Source organism: Exophiala mesophila, assembly GCF_000836275.1.
Source record: "Exophiala mesophila strain CBS 40295 unplaced genomic scaffold supercont1.4, whole genome shotgun sequence".
Taxonomy (NCBI): domain Eukaryota; kingdom Fungi; phylum Ascomycota; class Eurotiomycetes; order Chaetothyriales; family Herpotrichiellaceae; genus Exophiala; species Exophiala mesophila.
The window spans coordinates 969,858-997,854 of record NW_015622507.1 but is presented as its reverse complement, the minus strand read 5'-3'; the positions used below and the strand labels follow the sequence as shown (position 1 = coordinate 997,854).

General features: G+C 50.8%; 8 protein-coding genes across 11 annotated transcripts; 4 read left to right on the top strand and 4 right to left on the bottom strand.

The window, feature by feature from the left end:
- Positions 1 to 8: 8 nt before the first annotated feature.
- On the top strand, positions 9 to 1,984 carry PV10_05579 (uncharacterized protein; the record flags this gene model as incomplete). Its single annotated transcript, XM_016370265.1, has 1 exon — positions 9 to 1,984. The coding sequence occupies exon 1, from the start codon at positions 185 to 187 to the stop codon at positions 1,982 to 1,984; it is 1,800 nt and encodes a 599-aa protein (XP_016222558.1). The 5' UTR covers positions 9 to 184.
- Positions 1,985 to 2,002: 18 nt separating this feature from the next.
- PV10_05578 (uncharacterized protein) lies at positions 2,003 to 4,541 on the bottom strand. Its single transcript, XM_016370264.1, has 2 exons — positions 4,243 to 4,541; positions 2,003 to 4,184 (listed from the first exon to the last, which is right to left on the bottom strand). Exons 1-2 carry the CDS (start codon positions 4,413 to 4,415, stop codon positions 2,033 to 2,035), a joined length of 2,325 nt encoding a protein of 774 aa, XP_016222557.1. The 5' UTR covers positions 4,416 to 4,541; the 3' UTR covers positions 2,003 to 2,032.
- Positions 4,542 to 4,781: 240 nt separating this feature from the next.
- Positions 4,782 to 7,008, top strand: PV10_05577 (uncharacterized protein). Its single transcript, XM_016370263.1, has one exon. The coding sequence runs from the start codon at positions 4,899 to 4,901 to the stop codon at positions 6,672 to 6,674; it is 1,776 nt and encodes a 591-aa protein (XP_016222556.1). The 5' UTR covers positions 4,782 to 4,898; the 3' UTR covers positions 6,675 to 7,008.
- PV10_05576 (uncharacterized protein) lies at positions 6,859 to 8,331 on the bottom strand. Its single transcript, XM_016370262.1, has 3 exons — positions 8,015 to 8,331; positions 7,605 to 7,953; positions 6,859 to 7,552 (listed from the first exon to the last, which is right to left on the bottom strand). The coding sequence occupies exons 1-3, from the start codon at positions 8,121 to 8,123 to the stop codon at positions 7,099 to 7,101; spliced, it is 912 nt and encodes a 303-aa protein (XP_016222555.1). The 5' UTR covers positions 8,124 to 8,331; the 3' UTR covers positions 6,859 to 7,098.
- A 585-nt stretch (positions 8,332 to 8,916) lies between these two features.
- On the top strand, positions 8,917 to 12,595 carry PV10_05575 (uncharacterized protein). Its single transcript, XM_016370261.1, has 4 exons — positions 8,917 to 9,771; positions 9,823 to 10,254; positions 10,303 to 12,172; positions 12,228 to 12,595. Exons 1-4 carry the CDS (start codon positions 8,962 to 8,964, stop codon positions 12,245 to 12,247), a joined length of 3,132 nt encoding a protein of 1,043 aa, XP_016222554.1. The 5' UTR covers positions 8,917 to 8,961; the 3' UTR covers positions 12,248 to 12,595.
- Positions 12,596 to 13,047: 452 nt separating this feature from the next.
- Positions 13,048 to 18,236, top strand: PV10_05574 (uncharacterized protein). The gene is made up of 3 exons (XM_016370260.1): positions 13,048 to 13,757; positions 14,379 to 14,789; positions 15,213 to 18,236. Exons 2-3 carry the CDS (start codon positions 14,400 to 14,402, stop codon positions 17,823 to 17,825), a joined length of 3,003 nt encoding a protein of 1,000 aa, XP_016222553.1. The 5' UTR covers positions 13,048 to 13,757; positions 14,379 to 14,399; the 3' UTR covers positions 17,826 to 18,236.
- Positions 18,237 to 18,654: 418 nt separating this feature from the next.
- PV10_05573 (uncharacterized protein) lies at positions 18,655 to 20,525 on the bottom strand (the record flags this gene model as incomplete). Its single annotated transcript, XM_016370259.1, has 3 exons — positions 18,655 to 19,426; positions 19,488 to 19,609; positions 19,668 to 20,525. The coding sequence occupies 3 exons, from the start codon at positions 20,523 to 20,525 to the stop codon at positions 18,655 to 18,657; spliced, it is 1,752 nt and encodes a 583-aa protein (XP_016222552.1).
- Positions 20,526 to 24,810: 4,285 nt separating this feature from the next.
- PV10_05572 lies at positions 24,811 to 27,058 on the bottom strand. 4 transcript variants are annotated; one of them, XM_016370255.1, is made up of 5 exons: positions 26,335 to 27,058; positions 26,252 to 26,273; positions 25,903 to 26,200; positions 25,655 to 25,846; positions 24,811 to 25,604 (listed from the first exon to the last, which is right to left on the bottom strand). In XM_016370255.1, the coding sequence occupies exons 1-5, from the start codon at positions 26,548 to 26,550 to the stop codon at positions 25,082 to 25,084; spliced, it is 1,251 nt and encodes a 416-aa protein (XP_016222548.1). In that variant the 5' UTR covers positions 26,551 to 27,058; the 3' UTR covers positions 24,811 to 25,081. The 4 variants fall into 4 exon arrangements, with proteins under 4 accessions (XP_016222548.1, XP_016222550.1, XP_016222551.1 ...); XM_016370257.1 differs by having other exon boundaries at positions 26,252 to 27,058; XM_016370258.1 differs by having other exon boundaries at positions 25,903 to 26,273.
- Positions 27,059 to 27,997: the final 939 nt, after the last annotated feature.

The window sequence follows — 27,997 nt, the reverse complement described above, 5'->3', positions numbered from 1 at the left end:
CTAGAACCCTCGGCCAATGTGAGTGGTGGCCATGTTTGGCATGCGTGCTAGCTGTGAACGGGCTAGTCAATCTATGAAAGAATTCCCATTCGCCGCCAACCGTGGATCCGCCTCCATACTCTTCATATACATCGACCTTCATTCAACAACATTTGACTGCTCCACGGGATGATGAGTGTCAATAATGGCGACAGCAGAATCATCATCCCTGAAGGCGGATGAGGTATGGTGGTCATCCGCAGAATACAGCCAGCCATGCCCCAGCCTAAACTCCCACAAGTTCATGCAAGTGACCGACCTGCTTTTGGAAAATCCCAATCTCAACTCGTCGCACTTGTTTCGCGCAGATATCCTATTTGATAGTACTAGTGCTTTAAAGACGGTGGACGACAAAGCAAGAGTCCATCAATTAGAGGGAAACCATCATGAAGCCTTTGCGCCAGAGAATTACACTCCCCCAGCACCAGCAGGCCCGGAATTCCAAAATGCTACTCTTCGAAGAAGGGTTCTGAGACGACTGATTCCCCGGAAACCCCAAGTTGATTCGCTTTTGGAGCAATGGTGTTATATTTACGATCTCATCCAGCCTGACGACCAACCAGCCGGACACATTGTGGTTTACAGTCCACAAGTCAAATCAGAGGCGGAGATTCCATGGTACCATCCGCCCATTAAAGCGATGGCATATCTCTTACAGATACAAGGGACTGCCACTACATTGTCCATCCATTTTCAGACGTTCGACCTGGCAAGTTCAGTTGATCTGCCAACAAGGACACACCGCACGTTCATATCACTGATTCAAACATTCCTTCGTTTGTCGAGGACTCCAGCTGGGCCCGTGGCCAAGACTAACACAGCGACACTCCAGTCTATGACCCCTTCTGCCTTGAAGGACACCATCCTTCCTCAGCACACAGTGCAAGACACCTACAGCCGCCTGAAACAGACCTATGCATCAGACTTGATATCTCGTTGGGCAGAGTCCACAGACCCATCCAAACACGTCTTCGAGGATCTCAGCATTGCAGCTTTCGTCATTGAACTCTGGAAACAAATCTACCCACCCGGCAAGTTCCCTGGATTTGTCGACATCGCCTGCGGAAATGCAGTGTTGTGCTACATTCTCATCCAAGAAGGATATCACGGACGAGGTTTTGACGCAAGACGGAGGAAAACATGGCAGGTTTTAGATATGGAAGAATATCTCGATGAGATGATTTGTGTCCCTCAACCATTCGTGGCAAATCTTTCCGGGTCCACCAGCAATAATGTAACGGACGAAACCTCCAGCATGGAATCTCTTTTGGGCAAAGTTCCCATCCATAATGGTCTCTTTCCTCCAGACACCTTCATCATCTCCAATCACGCGGACGAGCTCACACCGTGGACACCACTTCTTGCGGCGCTTTCATGCCCGTCATCCCCTCTGCCATTTCTAGCAATCCCTTGCTGTTCACACGCACTCAGCGGCGCCAAACACAGGTATTCCCCCAAGTCTGTCAATCCTTCAACGCTGGAGACCCCTGCTACATCTGTCAACGACGGGGAGCCACAGTCAATATCCGGGGATCTGAAATCTCTGAGGATGGCCAAGATGAAAGAACGAGATGGGACAGACGACAAAAGCATGTATGCGTGTCTCACGCGGAAAGTAGCAGCCGTGGCTGAGGAGGTCGGCTTCGAAGTCGAGCTGACCTTGTTGCGGATTCCCAGCACGAGAAATATTGGTGTGGTTGGAAACAGGAAAGTGGTTGCAAAGCGCACGAAGAGCCAAAGTGCGCCTCAGAACGGGACCGATGTGACACAACAGATACAAAGAGTTGTAGAGCGAGAATGCCTCCTGTCGGGAGGTGTGACTGAGGCTGCAAAGATGTGGGTGTCAAGGGCCCAGAAGTTGCAGACAGGAATGGGTAGAGGAAAAGTCAATCTGGGTGCGAAACCTCAAGCAGCAAAACGCAACGACGACAATAACAATATATGATCTTGAAACTCACGATTCATTGACTCATTCATTCATTTTGCGTTCATGTCAAGGGCTGTGGCTCCTCGATAAGCTTCTACTTGCAACTCCGTCACTGTCAATATCATTTTCCACTTTCGGGAGGGCAACGTTGAACATGGTCTCTGCCCACTCAGCAAAGGTATCGATATCCCAGACAGCATCCTCTGGGCTCTTCCCCTTTCGGGAGATCTGGTTGGTCCCGTTGACCTTGGCCCCGTCCCTCCGTGAGTATCCATCAAAGAATCCCTCGTAGATCTGAACCACCTGATCCTCCACTGCGGCAACTAACGTCTCTCTCGTTCGAAGATCATCAATATACTGTTCCAACTTGGCGCGCAATATGGGAATTTCCTTTTCGATGTGTTTCCGAGTCGATGACACTGCCTTCTCCAAGACCTCATTCCTAGCATTCGACTTGACATTCTTCGACAGATCGTTTGTCATGTCTTTGGCGAAGCCAGCTGTAAAGTCATTGATAACAGTTCTCAGTCTCCCATCCAATTCAACTTTTGCGTCAAGCATATTCTCAACAACTCTTGGGATCAGTCCGCCAGAACTAAACAGCTTGACCCAGCTCCTCGGGTTGAACAGGCCGCCACGTTCGCGAAGTTCGTAAAATGTGCTTGCGAAGCCAGAAAAGTCAAACGACACATCGGGTGTCACATATTCAATGTCGAATGCGACAATGTGGGACTTGAGTAGTAGTAAATGTCGAAGTAAAAATAGTTGACCGTCGGCGGGAGAAGATCGAGAAGTGATCTGCAATGACGCATTGTGGAGCGAAATGGTGGTCTGATGAACGATCTGATGGGCAAGATCGTCGAAAACACTAGAGTTGACAAGGCGATAGATCCGCGAGAGGAGCTGGATGGCTCTTGGGAGGGTGGGGTAACAATTTCGCAAAGCAGAGCGGCGGGACGCCAGAGTCCACGAAAATGCCCCTTCATCGCCCGAATCTTCATCCACGATTTCGGGAGTCTTTGGCGTAGACAAAGGATCCTTCGAGGTTCGCCGGCCAGATAAAGGGGTCGCAGCGGTTGGCGGTTTCGAAGTCATTCGCGGGTAATCTAGATCCTCGACCTTGGGTTTGAAGGTCTCAATTTCGTCTCTGAGGATGGCCAACGTGCGAAAGACCAATCGAGTTTGAGCATCTTCCAATGCAGGCTGGATAAGAACGGAAAAGTCGAGCTGATTGAGGTCTGTCGGGCCATCTTCCTCCTCGTCATGGAGATATCGGGTTTGAAGGAGGGTGACGAGTGAGCACAATTTTGACAATTTATTCTCGTGAATGATCCGAGGTCGTAAATGGTCGTAGAGTGGTTCGCATATGGACTCTAAAAAGTCATAGAGGCCTCGATAACCGTGGAACCATTCGCCCCACAAATCAAACTCATCTAGGCAGATGCCTCGAACATAACTGATGCTCGAACGTGCAAGTTGCACCAAGTCCTTGGAACTAGGAGCTTGAGAAATATCTGACAACCTCTTTTGGACGATGGGAAGAATTAGTCGAGCACGACAAGCGGCGAAGCTGGCATGAAGCTCGTTCATCAGACTTTGATATTCTCCTTCGGTCCCTACTGGTGCGTCCGCAGGTGGGTTTGCTCGCTTTTGGATTTCAAGGCCAATGTCTTTCATATCGGCAGATCCAACTCTGAATTTTGCATACAAGAGTGCCGACATTGTTGTATCGTTGAGTTGTCTGGCGGCAATTCTTCCCGCAACCTCCGTGGTCGTCTCTCTGACGCCGGCCATAAACGTGTTACGCACCAGCGTCAGGGCCCTGGTCAGCAACAATCGATAACGGGATCTGTAGATCTCCGCCTCGGTATGGGTTGAATGTGTCTGCATATAGTCTATGCATTCGTCGAGTGTTACAAGCATGTCGGAGAAATCCTTTGTCCTTGCAAATGCCCCGGCTCCAGGAGCATTGAGTCGACGGGTGATACGTTCCAGAGGTTCATAATAGCGGAGATTATCGGCAATTTCTTGAGCAATAGCATCGTTTTTCCTTTGATCGTCGATGATGGTCAGGGACTGTTTCTGGAAGGATTTTGTCTGGGCATCGATGGACTTGAATGCGGCGGATATTTCCGACAGCTCATCAAGAGTGGCAGCAGTGTCTGCCAGAAGGTGATCAAGCTGTAGGCGGGAGACTTCGAGTTGGTCGATGTATGCCCTGTGTGGATGGATAGGTCAGCATCAATCCTGTGTGGGGTGGAAGTGAAGGCTCCTACTGGTAACTGTGCACACTCGCGTCAATGAGATCATCACCCGTAGCGGTAGATAATTGTAAAAGTTCCAACTCATTGCCTGCCGTTTCGAGCTCTGCCAAAGGAGCAGATGTTGGAACCTTGTCCTTTTCGATTGAGGCCATTGCCTCGGAATCTGGCATTGACGAGGGAGACATGCAGCAAAGATGCCGCCATCCGATGTGGAAGCGTCCACCCTTTCGTTTTGGTCCGTTGTCTATTGGGATAAAAGACGACCTGGTGGTGCCTGCGGTGGGTTGTTATGAGCCCGCAGATATATACATACAATACGGTACCTGTAATAAAGGAATAGCAACAGGCCAAACGCCAATCCCCAATTTTGGAAAGGGATCCTCGAAGTGGCAGGAACGACCATGAATTCTGCCAAAGCCAAAGTCGCGTCTAAATTGGAAGGCGGTCAACACGTGTTTGGACAGTCGCATTGGGGAAACTTTCCGCGCTTGCCTTACTATTGAGAATGACGCACTTGATTTTACGGATACGAGTGACCTTCAAGCGACAACGTCTTCTCATTCTACACAACTCTGCAGCTTTTTACCAGATGCACAGCAGTTTGATCTTCTAAGAGAGTTTCTGTGAGTCCTTCCTTGATGAGAGCTTTACCCGCATGACCTCTCACTATGCCTTCCCACACCTTGAGACGTTCCTACTGTCGCCAAATTGCCCAAGCATATCGGCATGCGACATTTCCTGCCAGTCAACCGTTCCTTCAGACGAGACGCCATTCTAGCAAATCTGTCCGTCATACTACCTCCCATAATTTGTGGAGCCGACAATCTGCTGTTCTCTTCGCTGCCGCCGCAACTGTTGCCTTGGTCTATACCAATTCCCGAACCCATCAAGTTCAAGCAGAAGCCCCTGCCACAGATGGCGCTGAACTTCGAATCGAGAAACCTAGGAAGAAGAAAGAATCTAAAGAGGAGAATAGGGATCTACTCAGCTCACAGCACTTGCAAGTGAAGAGAAGTTGGGAAAATCCTGGTGTTTACATCTGGGGCTCAAATACTGGCAAAGTTGCGGCACCTGATTCCAATGAGCCTTACGTCAAAAGTCCCCAACGTCTCGCCTATTTTGATGACCTCGTCCTGCGAGATCTCAAGATCGATCGGAATTTTGGTGCAGCTTTGTTAGAGAATGGCGACCTCGTTCAATGGGGGAAAGCTTACTCAGAAGACACGACCCAGCCCTCCATCACTTTAAAGGGCAAAAACCTCAGTTCCATCCAGATCTCCCGAGACCGCATCATTGCCCTGTCCCGGAATGGTACCGTTTACTCCATCCCGGTATCCAAGTCTGATCAAGAGACCGGCCACAAGCTCTCTGAAAGTACTTGGATTCCCTTTTCCAGTAGCACGGCCGACATCAGTTATCGCAAACTCCAACCCCAAAATTTGGGTAGAGGAGAAAAAGTCACCAACATCAGCAGTGGCCTTGAGCACGCCTTGCTTCTGACGAATTCTGGTCGTGTCTTCTCTGCTGCATCGGGTACTCAAGACTTCCCGAGCAGAGGTCAACTTGGTGTACCGGGCATTACATGGCTATCCCGCCCTGCGGGCGCTTACGATATGTGCCATGAGCTCACCACCCTTCGGGGCTTTGACATCGAGAAAATCGCAACCGGAGACTACCACTCTCTTGTCCTGGATAAGCAAGGTCGGGTGTTTTCCTGGGGAGACAATTCTTCTGGCCAGCTCGGCTTCGACTCCAATTCTGAGTCTGCTTTTATCGATGCTCCATCTCTTCTCGCCATCAACAAGCTCTATCAGGGAACCTCTCAGTCTCCCAAGGTGACCAACATCTCTGCTGGAGGATCCAATAGCTTCTTCTCGATCGACGCTACCCGCGTCGCCCATCCCGATGAGGACCCTGCAGAAGTACATACTCTGAACCGTGTGACAGCAGACATATGGGCGGCAGGCGAAGGCATCAAAGGATCCTTGGGCAATGGCAGATGGACCCATGTCCAGGGTCGACCCACCAAGGTACCGAGCCTCAGTGGGTTATTCGAGTATGATGAAACAGCCAAGGCGGTGATACCCATCCGCATGGCGCAGATTTCAGTGGGCTCCAATCATGCCTCGGCCGTCATGGACAATGTTACGTACCTCAATGCGAGCGAGAGAGGCACCGAGAACGACACGAATTGGGGAGCTGATGTTCTCTGGTGGGGTGGGAATGAATATTATCAACTGGGAACCGGGAAGCGGAACAATGTGGCGACTCCGCAGTATATCCGGCCGCTGGATATGGCCGCTGAGATTGAGGCGGGAAGAAGGGAAGAACATCGATTTCATGCCACGCCAAAACACAGGGTCAGCGTCAAAGGCCGCCAGGTCAATATGGAGCAGCGGGTCGAGTGTGGAAGGAATGTGACGGCTGTCTATTCAGGGATCTGAGATTGAAGCTTGGATGGTGATAGGGGTGTGTCTGCGCTTGTGGCTCTCGAAGAACATTGTGTTAACATCAATCGCGGTGTCGAGAAGCATTCTCGTGTTTGGAGCGTATCCGGGAGTCAAGTCGCTGTGGTTCTGCACTAGGTCGCCGAGACTTGTTCAGCTCGACTTGACGCGCATCCTGAAACGTTCTGATGAATATTGTATTCATGTGTAATCGTGAGAAATCAATTCCCTACTCTCTTCTGTTCCAGTCAATGGCAATCATCAATCATGTCTACTCTATACAGCGCTATTACCAAGTCTCGACCGAAACCTGAGCCAATTCACAAAACACTCGGTCCCAATTTCCCCCGATCATTTTGAAAGGAGAACTCCAGACGCCTCGCCCGTGGATACTGGATGCTCAAGGGGTCGGCCGTCTGATTTAATGCACAGTCAATTGCTGTTTGGGCACGCCATTAGCGTTTTGATCCTCCTGATGGTTGCCGTTGCTCTGCTCCGATGTTGACGTGGGTTTCTCCTCCTTGTCATCGACATCAGCCATCTCAGTGTCTTCAGCGTCGCCACCCTCTTCGTCTTCCTCGTCGTCCTCCGACTCGCTAGACTCTTCCTCAAGGTCCTCACTTTCATCACCACTTGCGTCGGCTTCGCCGTCGTCGTCATCCTTTTGGGGTTTAGTGGCGGCATCTCCCACCTCAGCGATTTCTTTGTCCCCTCGTTGCGCTGTTTGGAGACCATTTTCGGTTTCTTCGAGTTCTCGTTCAAGAGCGGCTTGCATGTCAGCTTCTTCGGCGCCATAGTTTGTCTCGTCGTCATCCAAGGTGTCGGCTTCAGGCTGGTCTGGTGGATATTCGGCCGGAGCTGATTCTTCAGAATCCCTAGATTAAAAGTATCAGCATTAAATTGTGGTCGCATGAGACATGATCGTACCATTTAATGGCAAACCTGGTCACTCTTGGTTTCTCCGCAAGGACATTGCGTCGAATTCTTTCGATGACGGGTTTGGTGGGAGGCTCATTGTTCATCTCCTCGTTGTCATACTCGTTGTTGACATAGTAGCCGACACGCACAAATTCGCGCCCATCGTAGGAACAAGTGAGGAGGATGACGGTGACACCGAGGATCTCTGACGAGGGGAGGCGAGAAAGGTTGGGTGGGTCGGCTTCGAAGATAAACTTGTTGACGCCAATTGGAATTGGGCCTACAAGGAGGGAATCGAGTTCCTGGTCGTGCTCGGCCGAGGTCGCAGAGCCAACATAAGTAAGTTTCCACTCGAGATCTGTATAGGTAGCATTGTGAGTACAGGCGGGGGTGGGGCAGCGCGAGTTGATAACACCGACCTTCACGCAGTTGTTCCAGACACTCAAAAGTGATCTCAAATTCATAAGGAGATGTGAAGGGTGCAGGATTGTTCAACACCTTGACTCCGAGTAGGGAGACAACCGACATGTTTATGGGTGGTGAAAGATTTGGGGGAGATGGCGGGTGGAGAGGTGTGTTCTATTCTCAATGGCGACTCTCTGTTGGATAGGATTGACACTAGGCTTTTGTTTTGAGTGTGATGAGATCGATTGTAGAGACGCGCAAGAGAAAAGAGAGAGAGAGAGTGTGTGTGTGTATGTGGTATGGATGGGTGAAGGGAATCGGAATAATAATAATAATGGCAAGTCGTCGCAATTCACACCATCAGCCAGCGCGACTGCCCTCTGTTCTCAAACGCGTAAATGGTGGTCGTGATTTGGCCTTCCAAGTCACGTGGTAGGTGCAATGTCCGGACCACGTCCACTGGACAGACTGTGACCGTACCTTCTAGGTTGGTACCTTCCGAGTACCACCAGTACCTACTCCGCAAATTGCATGGCACGTGATGTACTGTGATAGAAAGGAAACCCTAGGCAGGCACGACTGACTTGACTACTACTGACTTTCCTTCGCTGTTGTGACTGTGGAGTTGCCAACAAGTTGACCCACTCCATTTGTCTATGGCTCCTCCTCGAACTTCTTTCATTCTCATTCTCTCACCTTGACATTCCATTTCCACTCTTCCTTTCATCACCTTCCTCTGCACAAACCAGCAGATCCCTAGCCTTCTTTCTTAATACCTGTCATGGAGTTCCCTTGGTCTTGTTCTTGACAACTTTCAGTTAATACATTGTTGACCAGCGGAGAACTCTGAGTTCTGCGTCAGCGTCTTTCAACTTCAACCTACCCCCAACTCTTCTTCTCGGCTGCCCCCCCCCCCCCCTCCCAGAATTCTGTACATCTTTCTAGACCGGTCTCTCGCGTCATGGCTTCATTAGACCAAGAACAGTCTTCTCCGCCGGTCTCCGACGCGCTCTCACCTGCGACCAAGATCGAGGAAGTGGCGGGAATGGAGGCTGGCGTTGATTCGAACGAGCCATTACCATCTCCCACCACTTCAACTTCTCATCTCCTCCCCTCCAAGTCTTCCAACGAAGTGCCCTCTCAGTCGACGACGCCAGTTCCCTCCACAACAGTGCAAAGCAAGCCTCGCATTGTGGGTGGCTTTGAAATCGAAGATGACGACGACGATGAGCAGGAACAACAGAATGAATCTTCAGATGAAAAAGACGAGCTTGACGTCTATGACCCAGCTGCGGGTCTGGACTTGGATTTGAATACACCCACGCCGAATCAAGTCTCTGTCTCTGCCCCCGCTCCCTCAGTGCCCCTTGATAGATCTTCCCTGTCCCCAGATCAAGAAAATGGAAAAACTCCTGCGCCTGTCCAGGCAAATGGTAGTCCTGCTGGCATGCCTTCCTCTGCTCTTCCTCCTGGTGCTGACACACTGCGTGCTACCACTGCTACACCCACTCAACCCACTCAACCCACTCATGTTGCTGCGGCGCAAGCTTCTCCGCCTCGCTCTGTTGATGTGAACAGTCCCCTTGCTCCAGTTCTTCCCAAAACGAGGCTCGCCCATGATGTCGTCGGTATTCTCCAGGATCGCATCAAGGACGATCCCCGCGGGGATTCCGATGCTTACCTGGAATTGATTCAAGAGTACAAGAGTCGCAACAAGCAAGACGACGTTCGTCGAGTCTACGACCAGTATCTTGCCGTCTTCCCTCTGGCTGTACGTGTCACACCGCCCCCACTCATGGTGAATTTGGACTAACTCGCGTAGGCTGAACAGTGGTGTGCCTATGTCAAGTACGAGGAAGAACAAGATCGGAAGCATGCAATGGAGACCCTCTTCAGCCGGTCTCTTCTTGAAGTTCTCGATGTGCAACTTTGGTCATTGTATATTAATTACATCAGACGAAGGAATAGTATGCAAACTGGTGACGTGGCAAAATCATACAAAATCATCAACGATTCATTCAGTTTTGCTCTCAAGACCATCGGCATGGACAAGGATGCTGGCAACCTGTGGCTAGAGTACATCAACTTCCTGAAAACGGGGCCTGGGGTGATCGGAGGACCAGGATGGCAGGATGCTGCCAAGGTCGATTCGCTCCGGGAAGCATATCAAAAAGCCATTGCTGTCCCTACTGCCGCGACGACCACCTTGTGGAAGGAATACGATTCTTTTGAAACGGGATTATCCAAGATCAACGTAAGTCAGGTCTGCGGCACGCGAGCACAAGATAGCTAACCGGCCCAGGGTCGAAAATATCTTCAGGAGAAATCGCCTGCATACATGACTGCGCGCACTGCCTACACACAAATGCAGAATTTGACCAAAGAACTGCAGAGAACCAGCCGTGCCAAGTTGCCGCCTTCATACGGGTATGAAGGTCATGAGGCTTATCTCTATCAAGTTTCGCTGTGGAAGCAGTGGATCCAATGGGAGATTGAGGACCCCCTTGTACTAAAGGACGAGGATGTGTCCCTCTATCGCAATCGGATCCTGTTCACATACAAGCAAGCACTAATGGCGTTACAATTCTGGCCGGAAATGTGGTACGATGCAGTCGAGTTTTGTTTCGCCAATGGTCTGGAGAACGACGGGGTGAAGCTGTTGAACCAAGGCATCGCTGCCAACCCGGAATCACCGCTCCTTGCTTTCAAGCTCGCGGACCGGATTGAAGGCTCCACCCAGACGGACGAAAGCACTGACCCTGGAGCCAAAGATCGGATGAAGAAGATCCGAGAGCCTTACGACCGGGTTTTGGATGCTCTGTACGAGCTGATCAAGAAGGTTTCGGCGAAAGAAAAGCAAGACATTCAAAATGTGGAGCTCTCGGCGTCCAGCAACATCAACGGGGAAGGCCAGGCCGATGAGGAAATAAACGCGGGCAATATCGCGGCCAAGAAGGCGATGGTCGACTCTCAGGTGGAGGCGATCAAGAAAGGAGCTCAGGCGCAGTCGGAGCTGCTCAGCCGGATGGTGTCGTATGTATGGATTGCACTGATGAGGGCGACAAGACGAGTGCAAGGCAAAGGACTACCGTCGGACCGTGGACCGAGCGGATTTCGAGCAGTCTTCGGGGAGGCTCGCAAGCGAGGCAAACTGACCAGCGACTTCTACGTGGAATCCGCGCGGATCGAGTGGCAGTGCTATCGAGATCCGACGGGTGCCAAAATCCTGGAACGAGGGATGAAGCTTTTCCCCGAGGATGACTACTTGCCTCTGCAGTATATCCGACATCTCGTTGAGATCAACGACATGACCAACGCGCGAGCCGTGTTCGAGACGACGGTCAAGAGACTTTTGGCGCACGACTCCCCTGAGTACACGACCAAAGCCAAGCCTCTTTTCCTATACCTACACGAGTATGAATCCAAGTATGGGGAGCTTGCACAGGTGCAGGCACTGGAAGAAAGAATGCGCAAACATTTTCCCGATGATGCCACGCTGCAAGTGTTTCGCAGTCGATACAGTACGCAGACGTTTGACCCGACCCACGTGTTACCTGTGGTGTCACCACGACAGGTTCAAATCCCGACGGGCACGATTGTTCCATCAGTGGAGGCGCATGATGCGATACAATCTCCAGTACAGATTTCTATCGACCCTGTGCAGACGAATTCACCCAAGCGACCATTCCCAGAAGACTTTGAGGATGTGGGCCCTCGCAAGTTTCCACGAGCAGAATCACCGCTCAAGGGAGCGGCAGGACGTCGAATGAATCAGCAGGCACAATTGCAGCAACAGCAACAGCAACAGCAACAGCAACAGCAACAGCAACAGCAACAGCAACAGCAGCAGAGACAGATGAATACTCCGGCTGGAATGCCGCCATTCTCAGTACCTGCACCCCTTGCGCCACCAATCACATACCTGCTCAGTATTCTCCCAAAGTCTTCTTCATATGTGGACGTGAGATTCGACCCGAAGACGGTTCTGGAACTGATTCGTGATGTCCATCTCCCGCCCCCCGGAACAATCAATGGACAGTCACACCTAGCGCCGCCTGCCGCGCCTAGTAATGCGGGTTGGCCAGCGTACCCTCAACAGCACCAGCCACCCCCGATGCCTCCCCAGGGCTATGTGCCACCGCCGGGCGCGAGTCAAGGTCAATATGGCAGTGGTAAGTTTTCATAGTCAAGCTTGTCAAGGAGAAAGATACTAATCATTGTCGGTAGGAGCGTTTCGGTTTGCATGATCTCAGGGGACAATTGGAGGGAGTGAGGCTTCTGTATACGAGTGACCTACTACCTAGGTATCTCTCAGTCTTATGTCAGCGGGGATGAAGCTGAGTGTACATTAAATTAACAGCGAATGAGCCACGATTCACTTGTTAGCGGGTGCCGAGGAAGGGTTTCTTTAGGTCGATTTTCCCTAGCCGGCAGGCCCCTCGGGCTGCAGCCAAGTACAGCTATTGGCCCTTTAGGCCTTTGCTTTGGCAGAAACCAGTGATGAATGGGATGATAAAAAGCCCACTCATCGATGGCCATTTGGGACAGTGGCGTTATGCATGTACCGTAATAAATCAAACATGGATGAAACCAAGCCTACGCAAATCCTTACTCAAAGCCTTACTCGACGTTATTCTTGTTCGATAGCCTGCAGCCCTCGAGATTCGAGAGTTCAAAAGCGGCGTAGGCAGAGATGAAGGTGTGTCATGTCCCCAAATTACATGATCATATTCCAACTGATTGTTCGTGCTTGTCCACAGAGACAGACACAGACACACACACACACACAGAGAGAGACAGAGAGAGAGAGGCCACCTGCATACTCCGTACATACACTTTGTCGCGAGGATCAGGCTCGGGCCACCCTGGTATGCCGCGTCAATTGACCAAAGCCATCTAGACGGTCCACATCTGAGACGCCAATGCAGCTCCCCGTTGGATCTCCCTGCTGCCCTGCTGCTGCTGCTGCTACTGCCCCTGCCACGCGCTACCTAGTTTGGGCATTCTGACAGCAACACCCTTTTTCTACCTCATCCTCCCAACATGAGTTTCGCTCTTTCACACATGTGAGGCTGCTTTCTTCGTTGATCAGCCAGATTCACAGCTGATGCAGAACTCTTTGTTCCTTCTTCTCGGTCGGAGGATGTGATTTGGCCCCTGGTGTTGTTATCATCGCCAACCCAACGGCAGGGCCACGAGACAATCTCATATGTCTCTCCGCCTTATTTTCCTTGTTACTCTCATCACCGGCAACGGCACGAGTGACTTTGTCTATGCATCGTGAATCTTGCTGTCCTCATCGTTGGCAGCAAGGTGAACCTTGCATGTGACTCTATCTCTGGGTGGTCATTGTCGCTTTACCATCATCGCCGCCGCGCTGTTTTCGGCACCTCACATGTCCTTTTGTCTCACTTGTTGTCCATCATTGCCTGCTGGCAACGAGACAGTCTCACATGCGATATTGTCGTCCTGGACGAGCATGCGCACTGAAATCAAGGCTATATAAACCTCTTTTCCCCTTCGTTCTTTCAACCAACCTCTCATCTCTCACTCACTCACCTCTCTCTCCCTCTATCCCTCTCGCTGTGCCTGTGGAACAAGAATTCTTGTTCTCAGGGCTCCTCTTAGCCCTCAGCCTTTTAAAGCGCCAGATCGCGTCGACAGTCGACATAGTCGATATCACAGACTCATCCCTCTCAATTCTCGTCTGCAACAGCAAGAATCCCCGGGTTCCCGCGTCGTTGGTTGATCACCAAGGTAAGCTCTTTCCTGTCCACGGCTCCCTGCGTCCTTCCTTGCCGCATACATACGCAGACCAAGCGGAACATCAGAATACGCAGAACACGCTGTCTCGGCAGGGGCAGTCCCTGTTTGTTTTTCTGCCTGCTCCTTCCCTCTGCTAAATGTCCTTCTGATCCCACATCTATTTCTCTTTTGTTTTCAACCAAACTCTCTTTTTCTTTTTCCTTCTCTTTCCACACACAAACAACCTTCTTCTTCCAACACCTCCCTCGTTTTCTTTCTCTCTCTCTCTCGAGAACACGTCCATCTCTCTTTCTGAAACCTCAGCCCCATCTCCTACTGCCTTAGACGAGGCAATTCCAAGTCTTCAGTCAGTTTTCTTCATCATCTCCTTCTGCCTTTTCGCCTTCCAACCTTCCTGTCATCATTTTCATCACTCCTGCTTCAGATCCTGATCCTTTTCAACTTGTTTCCTGATCTGCTCTCGCCCATCCTCACCTCTCACTTCAGACCACTCATCTCCTTCATCCTACATCTTAACACCATCTCCATCATTCTGGTATCCTCTCATCTTGTTCTCCCTGCATGTTCTTCCGTTCCTCTCAAGTTGTCCATGCTGACCAAAGATCTTCGCAGCTTTCACATCTCTGACAAGACATGTCTGGACCCAGCCGACGTCGCGGCGGCGGCCGTCCGCCCCTGGCGGATGAGATGCCTCCAGAATCACCATCTCGCCGTGGAGATCGACTTCATCGTCCTTCTGCTTTCGATGGCCCTGCATCCAGAGGACCGACCTCGGCTTCCGGGGCTTCTCGTTCTCGTGGTGGTTCCAATCCTCCGTCGATGGGCACAGGCCGTGGCTCTGGTCGGGGTTCCCCAGCACCGTCTCAAGTCACATCGAGCACACAACCTCAAGCAATGGCAGCGATGCCGCAACAGCCCCAGAACCAGCAGCGTGGTGATCCGGCTCGGGATCCACCTCCCCGTCTCACTGACTCTCTGCGAAATGTGGATCTTCCTGCGTCCTTCTACAACATCGACGAGTTGGTACGTGTGGCCCCCCTGTCCTGCAATTCCCTTCCCTCGTCAAGTCGAGTCATTCCTTTCACACACACCAGTCATCTTGTTCCAGAATTCACGTCTACTAGCGTCAGGCGTCATACTCTGTCTTGTTTATCTGCCTTTTCTTCCTTTTCACAATGAATGCTTTCACAGCCAGCCTGAAGTGTCGTCACCTGGTCCTAGCCTCAGTGCTTCTGTCGATGACTCAAGGACATTTATCGTCACTTCTCCCTTGCCCCAAAGGACCATAAAAGGATGCCTCTTCCTCCTCTGGTCTCTCACCTTCTCCTCTTCCACCCCAGGCCTCTTTGTTCTCAGGCCCCTTGCCATTTGCCCAACATGGCCTCCTCCGTCTCCTATATTCCTTATGTTCCCAACATCCCAACTCCTAGTGCTAACCCTCCGCAGTATACCCTTCCAACCCAATTCATGCAGCGCCCATCCTACAATACAACCGGCCAAGCCGTCAAAGTCAATCTGAATGCATATGCTGTACAGCAGTTTCCAAACATCAAAATCCATCAATACGATGTGATCATCGGATCTGGCAACGAAAAGCGTCCAGTTCAACGCAAGGTCTGGAACTCCAAAGTTCGGAAAGAAGCAACGGGCCCCCCGATGCTCTACGATGGTCACCGCCTGGCATGGTCCTCTAAGGATCACAATGAGCTTCGTCTATTGGTCGATCTCGATGTCGAAGAAGGTCGCCCATCTCGAGATGGCAGGAATTCCTTCCGTCTTCACATCAAGAAGACACGTGAACTGGATGTGTCCATTATCCAGTCTTACCTCGACGGACGAGTTCAAATGAGTGTTCATGTCCTTGAGGCACTCAACTTTATGGACCATCTTCTCCGAGAGGGTCCATCCCACAATGACAAACTTCTAGCCGTCAAGCGCTCATTCTTCAAGCGCGACTCACAACGTTTGGATCTTACTGGAGCCGTTGAAGCCTGGCGGGGCGTGTACCAATCAATGCGTCTTGCCGAGGGAAAGAAGATGGTGCTTAACCTCGACGTCGCAAATGCGTGCTTTTACAGACCCATCGAACTTACGACGGCAATCCGCACGAAGAACGGTCTGCGCGACCAATCACACATTGAGCACCTTTGCACTCCCAAGCGAAAGGGTGGATCTCTTGAGCCAAGTTATGAACATTCAGTTTTTCAACAACAATTCAAGGGTGTTGTTGTCAAGGCAGTCTACCCTGGCAATCCACTCCCGGAAAAGGAGTGGAAAATTCATGCATTTAGCATCAATAATGCCCTTGAGGAGAAACTCGACTGGAAGGATCCCCAAACTCGTCAACCAACTGGAGAGCGAGTCACTGTCGCTGTGTACTTCAAGCGAAAGTACAATGCCGCCTTGAAGTACCCACGACTCCCGCTTGTGGAGATGACGAAGAAAAACGTCAAATATCCTATGGAGCTACTCCATTTGATTCCTGGTAATAGGTACAATCCCAAACTCGATGAAGTTCAAACTGCGAACATGATCAAATTTGCTGTCTCTCCACCCTCTGCGCGCCTGCAAGCTATCAAAGAGGGTCAAGGGTGGCTGAACTGGGCTCAGGATCCCTATCTCGCGCACTATGGGCTGAAGATCAATCCTTCTCCCATTGCGAGCAATGCTCGCATTCTTCCAGCCCCCACCATCCGCTTCGGCGATAACAAGATCGAGCGCCCAGGGACTCGTGGCCGCTGGGACCTCAAACAGAAGACCTTCCTCCTCCCCAACACCAAGGAGCTGTACAGTTGGGGTATAGGGGTTTTCCCTGGTCGCGCCCGGCCTGATCAGGCAACAATTGAGAAATTTGCTCTCGAATTTGCTCGTGCCTACCGCGGTCATGGCGGAGTCGTGGCGAAACACCCCCCACACATCATGCTAGTGAATTCTGATGCTGCACAAGCGGTCCAAGAATTGCATACCGCAACTGGAAATCGCTTCCAATCTACGCCTCAGCTTCTCATCTTCCTGGTGCAAGACAAGAACGCTTTTCACTATCTACGAATCAAGAAGTCTTGTGACTGTCGCTTTGGCATTGTGTCACAAGTCATGCAGCTGGCCCAAGTCGTCAAAGGCAACCCGCAGTACTATTCAAATGTCTTGATGAAAGTCAATGCTAAGCTGGGTGGGACCACTTCCCAAGCAGTGCCGCATCCAAGCAGCGGTTTCAAGTCCCTTCCTGCATATACCATGGTCATTGGCGCCGATGTGTCCCATGCGTCACCTGCCAGTCCCCAGGCATCGATGGCCGCTATCACGGTGTCTTGGGACCAATTTGGAGGTCGATATGCAGCAGCATGTCAGAGCAATGGCCGTCGTGTCGAAATGATCTCTAACGAGAATTGGCAGAGTTGTTTTGCGCCTTTGGTCCTTAAATGGAAGGAGGTGGTCGGTCGTGGTCGCCTCCCAGAACAAGTCTACTATATGCGTGACGGTGTCTCTGAGGGCCAGTACCTTCATGTCATGAACGAAGAAGTCCCTGCCATCAAGCGGGTTTTGGGTAATCTTGGCGGCGGCGGCGGAACGTGGAACGGGAAGCTGACTGTCATCATTGCTTCCAAACGACACCACATCCGATCTTTCCCACAGTCCGGAGGCGATCAGAAGGGGAACCCACTTCCTGGAACTTTGATCGAGCGGGATGTCACTATGCCAAATGAGTTCGACTTTTATCTACACTCTCACATCGCGCTGCAGGGCACCTCTCGCCCAGTTCATTACACCATTCTTCATGATGATGCTAAGCACAAACCTGAGGTCATTCAAAACATGATCTATGAGCACTGTTATCAATACATGCGGTCGACTACCTCGGTCTCGCTGCACCCGGCCGTTTATTACGCCCATCTGGCGTCTAACCGCGCCAGGACTCATGAAGATATTCCAGCCGGCATGGGTCCTCAGGGTGGTCCAGGTTTCAAGCAAGGTCCACACCAAACCCACTCCGAACCGGTCAAGCCACTGATCCCCATGTTCGCTAAACATGGTATTGACCATACCATGTGGTATATCTAGCAACACCTCTGGTAGCAGACACCTCTGCCGAGGTTGCAAGTTTTCTTTCTCAGTTTCTCTTTCAATCGCCCCGGCATGGAGGTTTGTCTCACTGCCTCGCTGCCTTGGCGACAGTGTGAGGTTTTCAGACGTCGACAAGCAGTTGAAGTCTCTGCTCTCACCAAAAGACGAGGCTCTACTCAATGGGTCAAGTTGTATTGCATGAATTTTTACCGCAATTGGAAGTACAATTATACGAAAAGAAAAAAGGAGAAAAAAAAGGGCCACCGACAATGCGAAACTCATCCACGCCTCCATGGGTGGTTATGGGCTTCGTGGTCTGTGGACAACCATCCTACAGCGTGCTTTGACATCAGCTGGCTGGATGGTCAACTCAAGTAGTTTAGCTCAAATATGACACTCATTAGCCAATTTCCTGTTCCTGTTATGATTGTGATGAAGTGACATACCTGGCGTCGAAGTTGAAGCCTCAGTCGGTTGAGCAGCTGCATTGAAGTTGCAAGGAATGTGTCGAACTTGATCAGACGAGACATAGAAACACAAGGAGAAAAGAGTCGCGAAGAATGAAGATGCATCATTGAGATGAGGGGATGAACGGATGGCATTGAGACCTTCACGTCAAGTTCAAACAAGAAAGGTGGTGCAGGTCCATTCGCAGCCGAAAGAACGTCAATATTGGAGTGTGTCTTGCGTTTGCTGATGAGACGACTGAATCAAGATCCATGACTCTCACCATCCTCGTGGATCGATATCTCATAGGCCGACACAACGAGCAGATCAAATCGACCATGAATTCAAATCTCCGTACTCGCATAATCTCAAAATCGCATTATTCCAGCAGCTCAGCAACGACAATGTCAGCGGCTGTCAATTCCCAGTAGAGACTGAGCGACTTTCGCAATTCCTCCGTCCATAGGAATTTTCCCACCACTTTCTCAACCTCTTCCAGCCTACACAAATGAGGGTGCTCCTGGAGCAATTTGCACAACAATGCGTGTCCCGGAGGCCCGAGAGCTGAGGCTCTCTGATGATATGGAACATCAACGATCCGCCATGAATCCACTGTTAGTATCCACATCCATATCTGACATTGTTGTTCGGCACGATGACATTCGAGATTATCTTCCGGAGAGGTCAGAGGGTGGAAACCAGGCACTCTTTGTGTCAGCTGGGTACGAGCACCTCGCACCAAAATGTCGATACATCTAGCCTCGACGAAAGCGAGACAACAATAAACAATCAGACATGTGCACACCAGATTCTCAAGCTTGCACTGCGGATCTTCAGGCATGTTCAGTGCAGGGCATGCCTCTGAAAAATCATTGTATCTCCGCCCGGAATCAACTTGTGGTGCCCATCCTGGACGAGGACCTTTGGCTTTGCGACGGGTGTAGTCAGCGGCACGGGCTAGGACAACGAGAGCGTGAGTCGAAAGGCGTTGGCTCTGGCCGAGGGTTTGTAGGCCAGGCGGAAGCATCATCGTCGTCGTCAATCGAAGAGTGTCTTGGTCATGAGGAAGCTTGGGATAGTCGACTTTTGGAGCAAGATGACGGTATGCGAATATCGACTTTCCCGTCTGCATGTCCCATATTGTATCCCACCTTGAAAGTAGTCGATTAAATCAGTGTGAATTCGATGACGTGACCAAGAAGATGAACGCACTGTAGTAAAGTCCCTTTGATGGCGCCACCATCTTCGAATGCGTCTATCCCGCCACATTGCTGCACCAGGAGAGAGACATTCTTCCTGTGAATCTCAAACGCTTGCATGTTACCCAATTGTTCCTGTGGCCCCCTTTGTCAGCAGACTAATCAAAGAAGACTGGTGGATGACCAGAAGCACCTCTAGTATTGTGAGAAAGGTCATGATCATTAGAGCTGCATGGTGAAAATCTGCTCCTTTTGTAGCCAAGGTCTTCCGGAGGAGCGAAATGGCATGTCCTCGATGGTTGAGAACGTTGTAAGATGGCTCGAGTGCAGTGGGCCCTCGTGTCTCCATGAGCCTGAAGGTAGTGGCCACCGATGCGTGACTGAAAGCCGTGTTTTCCCGCATCATGAGAAAAGCAGCATAGATGTTCGTAATATGGAAGACGTCGCATACAAGATAAAAGCGAGGAGCGAGATACTGGAAGTATTGATCCATTCTTACATCTACCACGCAGTCACGGGCGGCGCGACCACCCCTAAATGCATTGGTTCTCAGCCCTCGAAAGGCCTCCAGGCCAAGATCCAACCCGACAGGCAGACCATCGGTGAGATCCCGGTATCGAAAAGTGGATGGAAGGTGGGAAGGGGTTGTAAAAGTACGGGTTGGTCTTGATGAGGTGGCAAGCTGTGCAGGTAGAGTTTTGCGATCTCGATCTTGATCTCGACATGTTGAAGGTGTTTCCAGACGGTCCCAGACCAATGAACGATGTTTACATGTCGAGCAAACGTGATCGTCTCCTGTATGGTCAGGGAGGCACAGAGGGCCATGGGGATCGGGATTGTGGTGCAGGGCTGTCGTTCGAAGGTTTGACCGACAACCTCGTCGTCGAGGAGTAGGCTCTGGATCTGCTTCCACGGTTTGCTTCATTCTAGCATTCTTGTGTGTCACTTTGGAGACATGCGAGCGGATCTGAGCGAGCTGCAACTCTTTGGCATGTCTAACGGGATTCGAGTCGAGGTTATTGATGAAGGTGAAGCTTTTAAGCACGACCATGTTGTTGAGACATCTGACATGGTTCAGGAGATGGGCTGGAGCCGTGCTCGAGGTGAGAAGCTGACGAAGGAGCGATGCTTCGCAAGGATGTATTATGGAAGGAACCTCCCAGGAAGGTCAAAGTGCCCAGGATACCTTGAATGACATTATGTATCAAGAATGCTTTGCCCGCGAGTGTCTAGTGGATTGACACTGTTCCAGAGTACCGGTGCATCAGTTTCTCCTTGTTCACACGAACAAGAGCGGTGCCGGATTTAGTAGATCTGGACACAAAAATGGTTGGACCGTTGGGACTTATCTCATGTATTGCATCCCTAATGGTCGCAAGACCGAATGTTGTACTGACTGGGATATCGAATGGGCTCGTCGCTATCTTTGGGAGGGTGACTAATAGCAGATAGAAGTCACAACTCACGATCTTCTGACCAGGGTCTGATTGACGGATTTTGATTAAACTTGCTGATGGTCTGGCATGAAGTTGTGAACGCCACGAGTATAGCGTAAAGTGGCGGATCTCGGATCGAGGGGTGCTTCTGAATGATTGGAAGGTTCTGAGAACTGCGGCGCGAGGTGGTCAAAGTTTGGAATGAACAACCAGAATGTCTCCTCTTTGCGGTGTGAGGGAGTTAACCAGATTCAATCAAGAGAGAAGCGATCTGGACACCGGGACAGCGGCTTCCACATTTCGAGGCTTCTGAACGAAGACCCTAGGCCCATCGGTGGCAGCTGGCGTCCTATCTCTTGGTGCAGTGCATGGTCATATCTTGTCCTGATGTTCTGGCCTATTGGCTACATTCCGTTGATCCGTTTAATGCGTGGGCGATATCATTACATAAGGCCGCTAAGAAGGCGATTGTACATGACAAGGGCCCTTTCCAAATGAGGTTTAAACGAGGTTCGAGATCATCGTCTATGGCAAGTTCCGAGAACTTTGTCGCTATGCGCCAGTAGTTGCCAAATCAAGTCTATGCAATGCAAGCCTTGCCTCCATCTACCTAGGTGCGTATCTTAAGGCATCGATTGTCAGGCATTCTGCAAGTCCAAAATCCGGATTACATAAACATTCGCCGAAAGATCATGATGGAAAAAGCTAGCCATTCATCAAGAGAGTAAGAGAGTAAAAGAGTGACTTTTGAGACCACACGTGTGAGCCGATGCCCAAATGAAGAAGAACCTTTCTGACATTCCGCCAACTTTCAGCACCCATCAGCCCTTTTTTCACCATTTCTGACTCACGATTGACCGCAATACTGCAGGTCGCCCATGTGACATCCATCCCCTAGCTAAGACTGTCGGTGAGATCTCGGTTTTGGTCCGTTCTCAGTACACAGTGATGGAGGAGGAGCCGCTGCTCTGATAGCCTTCGGTGGCGACGATCTGATAGTAGTGGGTTCCAAGATTCAATCCCACGTTTCTCCAGGCGTTGAAGTGGTTCTGCATGTTGACAGTACCACCAACCCGCTTGGAAGTACGAACGGACCAGTACTGCTGAAAGGTCCTTGTTCCATCAATCGAGGGGGCATTGTTCCGGGTTGCGACATAGATGTCGTATGTGCCGCCGTCAGTGGTGACGCTGCCCTTGCGTTGACCGGCGCTGCCGGGGTTATAGTTGCCGTACGACTCGACCACATAATACTCGACCAATGGGTTGCGAGTCCAGCCGTAAACGGCCAAGTAGCCATTGCCACTGGGGTTGAAGCTCCCCGAGTAGCTGATTGACCTATGGACAAGGTCAACAAGATGCATGGTATTGCCTGACCTAGTTTGCTCACCTGCCCGTGCCTGGATTCCAGCCCTTTCCGCCGACAAAGTTGCCGACGTTGGTCCAACTTACAGAATATTGGCCGCCTGGACCATTGGTATACTGGGCTCGACCACCTCCGTCGGACCACCAGGAGTAGAAATATCCATTGTTGTATCCCTCAGCGTTGCCGGTGGTCTGACGCTTGTCGAGGAGGGTGGAGTTGAAGTCGCTGTCTTCAACATCCACGGGAGCACTGAATACTCCGGTGAAGGCGGTCAAGGCGACCAGAAGTGTTTTGAATGAGATCATCATGGCCGTGGTTGAAATGAGGTGGATGAGATGTCTGCTATCGACTGATTGTGGTCCTGAAATTGTGATACTGAAGTCTGTTGGATGTTGCTTGCGACTGGGATTCCTTGAGGGTTTTTATACACGTCGAAGCCTGGAGAATTGAGCCTGAGATCAGGCGTGTGCACTGGCAAGTCTTGCTTGGATTTGGGTCAGGATGATCCATGGTCGAGTTTTGGCCCGCATACGTGTGATACCCATGGATGATGCGGTCTACATTGCCATAGACGCAACCCTTCTTAGCGACGAGTCATTTTCCAATCCAAGCAGGAGTGAGCAAGGTCAGGTTCGTCGACGCATCGATGTCGTGTATGATGGTGCAATTCTGGCTAAATGCCAAAGTTGTATTGACGTTGCGCAACCATGAAAAACCTGGTGGAGAAGGTACTGCATGAGATGAAACAAGAGGTGGTCAAGGGAGCCTTGCGTAAAGGCTGACTGAGGTCATAGGAAGTATTAGGCAGAATGGCTTGAACAGGGTGTGAGCTGGAAGGAGGAGAGGAGGGTGATGATGTTCATGGCACGATTTTCTCAATGCTTCTGCTCCAGGGCTCATCTAAGCGCTTGGATGAAAGGCAGGGAATCGGCCAAGGCATCGCGAGGATGAGGAGATCATGGGACAAAAGGGAAAAGGGAAAATTGAAGAGGCTGTGTGTGAGAGGTCAGTACCTCGCGAGGTCACGTTGGACTGTCGTTGTTGGACTAACTACTGTAAGTTGGTCTTTAGCAGATGGCAAGTGAGTATACGCAGATGTACTCAAGGGGGGTATGAGGATGCATAAGCACAGGCATTCATGATGATTGGTGACATTCGTGATGAAGTTGTCCACAATCGATACATCAGCCCCATACCCCCAGCCCCAGCCCTGACCTACCCAACTGATATGTTGGTCATGGGCGGGACTGTGAAATTTGTGCGAGGTATCTTGCAAGTTCTTTCCTACCGAAGGACAAACATATGGTTCTCACACGCAAGAGATTCTGTTACAGACTTCAGCGAAGGTAGCCACCCAAGAGATGGGGTCACAAAGAGTCCTGCTTGCACCAAAGTCGGCAGAGCAGCACCTGTACCTGTACCTTAGTGTCCTTAGTAGGTACCTGACAAAGGATGGGATGGAAACAAATCCATTTCCCCAGCTCCGATTACGACAGCGATTCCGATTTCGATTGCGGGGGAAAACCTTCATCTCAATATGGATCATTGTTGACCTGCTGGCCAATTGCGGCTGTTAGGGCTGTGGTATGGGGAAGAGAGAGGTGGGAGACATGGGAGACCAGACCATGCATCCCAGTGGTTAGGTGGTAACTGACCAAGTCACTCATGAGCTAAGTAGCTGTCCTTGACAAGTTGGTGCTTCGCTTACGAAGTAACACCGCTCACTCCTCACGAGCTAGCAACAAGTCGTCGACTCGGACTCGATCAATGTCTTTTGAGGCTAAATTGCAAATCCCAAGACGTGCATAGCAACATGATCAAAGCCCAAGGCTGATTCGATCGCTGAGGTCAAGTTGCACAACTTGGCTCGAGTTCGGAGCAATCGAGACCACTGCCAGGCCCTACCATGAGCCTGTTTCTCGACCTTTTTCGAGAAGCTAGAACCACCAAAGACTCCGGGAGAATCACGAACCTGTGTTAGTCTCGAAACGACATACACCACCAGAGGCTAATTGATGCCGGTCACTGAGCTCCTCCACCACACCTAGGGAGCTTGTTGACCTCCCCCGAGTCCTCTTGACTCTAGGGAGGGTCAAGCTCACTCACGACTTGCTTGTTGCTTCTTGCCAATGAAGCCTAGTCCAATCACCACCAGCCAGATCGACATTGACCCTTCCTGCCGGCCCTGGGATGATGTGTTGGTGGACCGAGCCGAGGACTTGATCGCACACCATGCAGAATCTATCCGTGTACAAACAATGCATATTGCCTGGAGGCCATGCAGATCAGTCGATCCCGTGGTCATCTCATTTAGCCGTTGGAAAACCTGAAAACACCTCGGCTGGAGTCATGACTTCAGACCTCGAGGCTCTTTAGGTTGTTGGCCTTCCTTCTCGTTTGACAAAGTCTAGAGAGAGTCCGGGCTAATGGAACCCATCAGGAATAGTGATGGATTGAGAGGTTCATTAAGGGCATTCATAGCAAAATGCTACACATAAGTTTGACATAATCAACGCACGGCCAACGAGAAACATGGACGAGGCCAATCAGAAGAATAAGTTTTAAATTTTAGAGATACAGGTCGACAATGAACATGGGGCAGGATTCCCTCTCGTCAGAGCAAGACTTGGATGCACCTGGAGCGCCATGTTCCAGCCAATCCGCCTTTTAGATTGATCCCAAAGCCCTGTTCATTTCTGTCGAAAAGATCCTGAATTGGTGTTGATACAGGTCGTAAAGTCGTAAATTCCCCAATCATTGGTTCCAAAAAACCTGGTGGACTACCTTCCAGTGTAGTCATACAATCCGTCATCGAGAATCGGTGTCAATTACCCCAAGACTCTGCCGCATCTGTGATAATCTTTCTGGTGCGGCGAGAGGCGCATCGTTGTCGCCATTCTCGGGAGTTTCTTCATCTTTTGATTTCTTCTTTTTTCTGCCAGAGCTGAATGCATCCAACTTGAAGTCCTTCAGAGCCGGAAGTCTGGATATTTTCTTCCCAGATCGTCCAACATGGCGGTCTGGCTGGTGGGGTGAAAATTCGGCCGAATCTGGTCGTGGTCGCCCTCTTGGGCTTGGAGTCAAGGTCGTGTCGGTGTTGTGTGAGCTTTGATATCGGGCGGGGTTCGTGTAGAGAGCATCGCTGAACTCAAGATGATCGTCGTCATCTTTTCGTGGGTCGTCAAGAGCAAGAGCAAGGCTTTGGCGGCGCTGTTCATCATGGTGCATACGTTTGATACCCAAACGCTTCAATTCCGTCTTGAAATCGTCCAACATGATAGTGTCAGTGAGACACTTGAAGACGAGGGAGAGTTTCCACCAAGGATTGATCCTGCCAACCTATGAGCATTCTGATCATCATGACCCTTTCACCTGACTTACCCATCAGTGGAACCGATGAAATTGTGTATGCTGGCCACAATGTCCAGACCGGTGAATATCAGCGAAAGGATGATGGCGCCGAGTAAGATGCCGAAGCGAGGGGAGCGTTTGATCAACTCAAAGACACCAGTCCCGTAGCACTTACGGATGACGTGGAATAGAGCGATACAGGTAAAGACCCACCATGGATCCCTGCTCATCGTTAGACTACTGGGCGCAAAAGAGAGACCTAACGATCGAAATCGTACCTAAACAGGGGCTCGTAGGGCCTAACTCGGGTGTAGAAATCGTCGATATTGTTGAAGAATCGAAAATTGTTATAGATCTGGAGGATGATGGGAGGAATGGTGCAGATGAGGGTGCCTAAATAGATTCTTTTGACCCAAAGGCCGGTGGATGGCTTGAACATAGACCTGGAGTCGATGAAGAATGGCCGGATTTTCATCCAGGCGACAACGTTGTGTACCACCCATGAGCAGTAGAGTAATGCTGCGGTGGATGACAAATACCAGCCATAGCCGTCAAAAGACATGAAGCAGAAGGTTCCTGACCAATGTTAGGTCAGGCGTGGAGGGATGGCAGGTGGTCCATGCTTACCGTGCGACAAGGCTGCAAGTTGCTATAGACGGGCAAGTCAGCCTCGCGAGAGTAGAGAAGTGCGCACAGACTTGACAACTTACCTCGACCAAAATGAGTTTATGAAGGAGTACTCCTCTCCGCATGTTGGCGATGGTAATGCATGCCATGATGATGAGTGATCCAACCATAAAGCCCTGACTCCACGCCTCTAAAATGAAGTCTTCATCAGACGCATTTTCACGCCAACTCCCGCTTCCTGCGCCGACTGCGCCTGTAACACTGTCATCTCGAGGATATATCTTGAATGTATACGCCATGTTGAGGGTTTGAAACGCGAGGAACGTGGTTCATCTCTGACTGTGCACCGAGAACTATTTGGGCTTTTGGTAGTTTGCGCGAATTATGGTCATGAGGACGGGCTCGTAGAGGTCTAAGTTGCAAAGGTTGGAGGTACTGCGACAGAGGTATTCGCAGTGTACCAGACCGAAATGAGGGCGAGGGCGAACCGCAATGGTAAAGACCAGGGGGAAAGGAATAGGATATTGATGGTGACTGGGCTATAGCACCTCGCCGGGACCAAATTTGAACGAGACGTGGGCGTGGTCAGCCGAGGCAACGTGAGTCGGACTTGAAGAAAAGAGTGGAAGGGATTCAGGAGTCTAGTCGCGCAGATCAAGGCAGAAAGGCCATCTCAGAGGATGGTGAAGTCAAGGAGGTTTTACTTGTGCGAAAGTGCACCCCGAGTGTATCGTCGAAGCGGATCTGGGACGGGAGAGAATAAGAAGCACCGGAGCCATCTTGGAGGCGAGCTCGTGATCCAGTTAGCATTTTTAAATGGGGAGACAATAGCGTGAGGATGATGATTGCCCAGCATTGAAATGGAGCAAATGGCGGGAGTGAGACTGACAATTGTCAAGGCTGATAGGCGGAATAGTAGTAAGTCATAGCAAGTCGTAGTAAAGATCGTCCGACAACGGCGCGGCCGGGGCGACATCAAGGCACAAATGAGAGAATGGAGGTGTGCACGCGATGCAGGGTTGCCTCGAGCTGTCGATCGATCATGGGCCAAGTGGCGCTGGTAAGACGTCTTCTGATTCATCCGAGCCACGCGGAACAAATCCTCTTACCTGGATGAGGGCAAGTTTCAAGGACGGGAGTGCAACAGAATAGCTGCCATGGGCTGCCATGGGCTGCCAAGTGCCAACCCATCGGGAGGACCCAATGGTTAGCCCAATGATTAGCCCGAGGGCCCAATGATCATTGTTGATGGATACGAGGGAACACGGCAAATGATGAATATGATTCGAGTGGCTGCTACCGAAAATGCCTTAGAGAACGCCTTGCATCTGTCTTTTGTTGACTGCATATAGAATATAGATACCTAGACGCCTATTATGACTAAGGTCGAGAGGAATAGACTCAAGTTAAGTAGTCAACCTAAATATCAAATATCAAATATCAGGTGCACTTCGAGGCTCATTCAGAGTCAGAGGCGTAAATGGGCTCTCTCTTGTAGTTCGAGTCGCCCTCATTGTCTGACTCTCGTGTACAATGTCGTCAACGCCTAGCGCGCTGTATCACCTACGCATGCCTAAAGCAGGGGACGTGTCAGAACATGACACTGCCTAACGCATGGGCTGGGACTGCATTTACGGGTACTACCATGGGGCTATGGGCTACCCAGGGCTATTCGAGTCATTTCCTTTCAACGCCTACTAACCACCAATCTAGTGCGGGGCCCCTCAACGCCTCTGCGCAAGCGCC